General features: G+C 56.4%; 1 protein-coding gene across 1 annotated transcript; it reads left to right on the forward strand.

Moving 5' to 3' along the window:
- Positions 1 to 676: 676 nt before the first annotated feature.
- Positions 677 to 4,007, forward strand: BESB_038550 (carrier superfamily protein; the record flags this gene model as incomplete). The annotated part of the gene is made up of 7 exons (XM_029362441.1): positions 677 to 1,184; positions 1,530 to 1,647; positions 1,895 to 2,010; positions 2,472 to 2,557; positions 2,896 to 3,021; positions 3,191 to 3,328; positions 3,789 to 4,007. 7 exons carry the CDS (start codon positions 677 to 679, stop codon positions 4,005 to 4,007), a joined length of 1,311 nt encoding a protein of 436 aa, XP_029221406.1.
- Positions 4,008 to 4,433: the final 426 nt, after the last annotated feature.

The following is a 4,433-nucleotide window of genomic DNA, read 5'->3' on the forward strand; positions in this document are numbered from 1 at the left end:
TCTGTTTTTGCTCGACAGCGTCTGCGTCTCTCTGCGTGAATATTTTCTGTCGGGTTCCTCGTCGCACTCGTCCTACACGAGGTTGCAGTCCTTTCCCACGTCCCGGTTGTGGCCTCCATTTTTGTGCTTTTAGTCGCTCAGATAGACTGAAAATCACCATGGAGGCGTGTTGTTTGCTCCTTCACAAGCCCTCTGACTGCCTGGCGCTGCGGCATCGCGACACTCCGCCTGCCGTTCTCGAGACGCGGACCTGCGCTCGCCTTTCGGAATCTCCGTCTGCTCTGCAAGCCCCGGCTTCGTGAAGCTCGACCTCACCACCTTTACATACGTATATAAATATATATTTATTTATATATGTGCGTTTTTTTTCTGTAAGAGTATTGCATATAGAGGCGCGTGCGGGCCCCTGTGAGGCCTCGGTGCGCGCCTCGGGTATCTGTTTTGATTCGAATTTCTCTCGCTGGCTTTAGGTGGAAGCCCGCGGCGGCCTCACCCCTCGAGGCTCAAAAGGTCGTCAGCGTCTCCGTCGTCTGCCCGCCCTGAGTCGCAGGCTGGAGTGCGGGCGTCGCCGCGAGCACAGACGACTCTTTCTCTCGCGTTTTGTCTGGAGCTTCCGCCTCTCCTCTCTTCTAACACTGTTCGCACCCCTCCTCCGCCCCTCTGTATGTCGTTCACGATGAGTGCGTCGTCGGTTTCCCCATTTTTCTCTTTTCTTTCGGCGGCTGTCTCCCCGTCCGCCTCCGAGGCCCCCGGCGCGCCGGCCTCCGGCGACCTTCTCGCGCGCCTCTTCACTGCACTCTCGCTGGTCAGCCCTGCGTATCCGCGTCCTCTGTCGGCTGAGTCGCCCTCGGCTCCGCAGGCGTCTGCGGGCTGCGCGGGGCGCGCGTCTCTGCGTGCTGAGGACGACGCGGGCTGGGCTCCGCGGGTGCACGCGATGGAGGCGGCGCGCCTCGAGGGGGGGGGGAGCGGGGGCGCGGAGCAGCGCGGCACCCGCGGCGCCCGCCGCGCGCTGGAGCTCCTGCGAGCCAGCGACGCGGAGGCGACAGTACTGGTGAAGCAAGAAAACGTTGACTGGATTGTGCCGCTCTGCGCGACTTGTCACGTCGTGCGAGGCGCGCTCGCAGGCTCCACTGCGAAGACAGTCGTCTATCCACTAGATCGGCTCAAGCTGCATCTCCAGGCAAGTCGCGACCGCATGTGAGCCGCGCGCAGCGCCGCTGAGAGCGTCCCCACTCGCTGCGCTCGTTGCACTTGGCGAGCGATGGACTTGCGCGTGGTGGTCAGCATGCCTGCATGCATGCGCATGACGACGTCTTTTCGGACGCATGCGGAGGGATTACATTTGGGGTTGAGGCTTTACTTCTCGGCGATCAGCGTTGAGGCTCCACGCTTCAGTTCGACACAATGGATCGACGTCAATATCTTTTACCGTGCACAGCTGAGTGCTGAGGGCACTTGCGGCTGAGCTCGAATGACGACGCTTCGTTCAGTCGTGTGTCTTTTGTGATTCCTGCTGCAGGTCAAGGCAGCCGCGAGCGGGCAGACGTTCCGCCTCGCCGGCGCCTTCGAAGTACTGAAGCAGATGGCGGCACCCTCGAGCGGCGGCTTCAAAGCGCTGTGGAAGGGCAACGGATGCGCCTTCGTCCGGTATGTGCCTCACATCTCAGATACAAGTCTTTGTCTCTGTACGGATAAAAACGTGCGAACATCTACGCTACTCATTTTGAATATTTCACTGCCCTCCAGGCCTGTGCGCGTTCCGCCCTGCCGTTGAGTCGCCCCGAGGGTTGCCGCCGCATCGCAGTTTCCTCTGTCGAGATGCGATTTCTGCCTCGCTCGCTTTCCATTTTTGACTGCGTGCTGGTTTTTGTGCGTGTTATCGATGTTCGAAAAGAGCCTTTCCGTACAGCGGTGTCAGCTTCTACGCGTTCGACCGGTACAAGAGAATCCTCAAGTCCGAATTCCCTGCCTGGCCTGTCCTCTGTCACCTCGGCGCAGGATCAGCTGCAGGTGAGTGAAAACCAAAAAACAAAGACGATGCATGTCCTCTTTCTTTTTTTTTCATGCGCTCTTTTCCGAGGGTGCAAGACGCACCGAAGCCCGAGACGTTTCTATTTATATATATGTAGTGCATATAATATATGTATATATATATGTATATGTGTGAATTCGCATGTGATAGGAGACAGCGGTGAATGGGTCTAGCACAGAGAGAGGACGCAGGCTGAGCCCCGTGCTGAGGCTTGCAGGGAGGGCGATAGACCTCTCGTATTTATATGTTTATTTAAAATATATATATATATATAGTTACATATACTACATATGTATATTCATGTATTTCGTCGCACGCATGTTTGTATATATAGTGCGTTTGGGCGTTACAGAGAAACGAGTCGTGAGCGGGTGTGAGTGCAGAGGCTGGAGGCGTCGAACGAAGCGTCTGTCTTCTGTCGATATGGAATGACGTGCAGGCATGACCGCGACACTCGTAACGTATCCGCTGGACGTCCTCAACACTCGCATGGCGTTGACACAGCACCGACTTTCGTACTCGCAGGTGCGCAGTGGAGACCCTCTGAATCAGTTTTTTTCAGTTCCACCTTTCCAGTTCAAAACGTTACGCTCTCTCTTGTAGCGTGAACGCTTCTCGCGCGTATTTTCGGGGTGCAGCAGCCACCGGGGAGGCGGAACGGGGGAAAGCGAGTGCGCATGCAGGCGAAGCGAGCAGGTGCCTGTAGACGGAGAGCCAAGGGCGGTTCAGCGCGATATATAAAACAGAGACCGAGGCGGAAAGAAGAGGCGGCGCGCTGCAAAGGGGACTGTCGAGGGGGGGGGGGGGCGGGGGAAAGACGAGAGTGTCTAGACGTCATCTTCGCTCTGCGTGCCTTTTCTCAGGTGTCTCTGCTGCGCGTTGAAGGTTACCGTTCGCTTTTTCGCGGGCTGGCTCCCACTGCGTTGGGCATCATGCCTTACGCAGGGATTTCTTTCTGCACATTCGAAACGCTGAGGGAGAAGTTCATGGTAAGCTATTGCGGTCGTGGCCTCTCTGATATGCTCGCAAAAGAAACTCCGCTGTATCGTCATTCGAAAACTTCTTGCTGTCGTCAGCTGCTTCTCACTGTGTTTGGTTTCTGCGGCGCAGTCTCTGTTCTCTACAGTTTTCTCAAGGAGTATTTTCTTTTTTTTCCAGTCCGAGGGCGTCACCATGACGCCTCTGGTTCACGCGCTCTGTGGCGGCACTGCTGGCGTCGTCGGTCAAACGGCTACGTACCCGCTAGACACCGTGCGCAAGTTCATGCAGTCCAGCACGTTTCTGTATCAATTCCAGGTGAGCATTCGCATCATATGTGGCCTCGCAGTCCTCACCAGAGCTTAAAGTTGCTTCGGTTTCTAGCTTTCCAGAGCTTTTTTATCTCAGCTTGCTCGACTTAAGACTCCCGGGTGTCGCCTATGCTCCCGACGCATGGCCAGTGCGTTGGCGCAACCCGCATGCGATCATCTTTGAAACAGCTCCTACGCAGATGAACAGCTGCATCTACATAACATATATGATTGCATATATAAATCTATATACCTTTATTTGTATCTATTCTCTTTCTCTCTATCTATATCAACCTACCCATCTATATTTATCTGTGTATATCTATATGTACTGAATTTCTTATCAATCTACATAAATATATATGTATATAGTAGATACGTGTATATGCGTTATGGAGGCTCCTCGCGGGTGCTGCGTCTCTGCTGTGCGTCGCTCGGCTCCACACTTGCACGCGCATGCGATGCAGGAGACCGGGCACAGCGGCTCTGCATCCTCTCCGTCGATCGTGGAGGCGATCAAGTTCCTCTACCGCCAGTCGGGCTGGCGGGGCTTCTACAACGGCGTCTCGCTCAACTGGTGCAAAGGCTTTGTGGCTGCAGGCCTCGCCTTCTCGCTGAACGAAGCGGGGAAAACGTACTTCACTCCGGCGATCTGTTTAGAACTCGAGAAGCTCGGGCGAGCGTGAACTCAGAAACACGCGCATGCGCACCTGCAGACACCTGTGAATGACCTGCATGAGGGCGGGCGTCCGCGTCTAGGCGTCCGCGCGCGCAGGCAGAACGAGAGGCTGCGGGTTGACATCCGCGTCTTCCGCGAACCCCAAACCCTGCACTCTAGCTGTTCGCCGTCTGAGTGATCTAAAGGAGCACAACACAAGCGAATCACTCAGGGGTGTGAGGCGAGGCGTCTGCAGCTCGCGTGTGGGTTCGCGCATGCAGTCGAAAATCCGAATTGATTTCGCTTGGGACGCACTCTCGCGCCTTAGCGTAGGGAGGACTGCGGGGGTCGCCGGGCGCGCGGCCCGGTGGCTCGCCTGGGGTGTCTGCGCCGGGCGCATTCCGATCTGAGCAAACGTCTGGGTGCTGCGTGGAGAGGCGAGCGAAGCAGACGC

The sequence above is a fragment of the Besnoitia besnoiti genome, chromosome II (assembly GCF_002563875.1).
Source record: "Besnoitia besnoiti strain Bb-Ger1 chromosome II, whole genome shotgun sequence".
NCBI classification, from domain to species: Eukaryota; Apicomplexa; class Conoidasida; order Eucoccidiorida; family Sarcocystidae; genus Besnoitia; species Besnoitia besnoiti.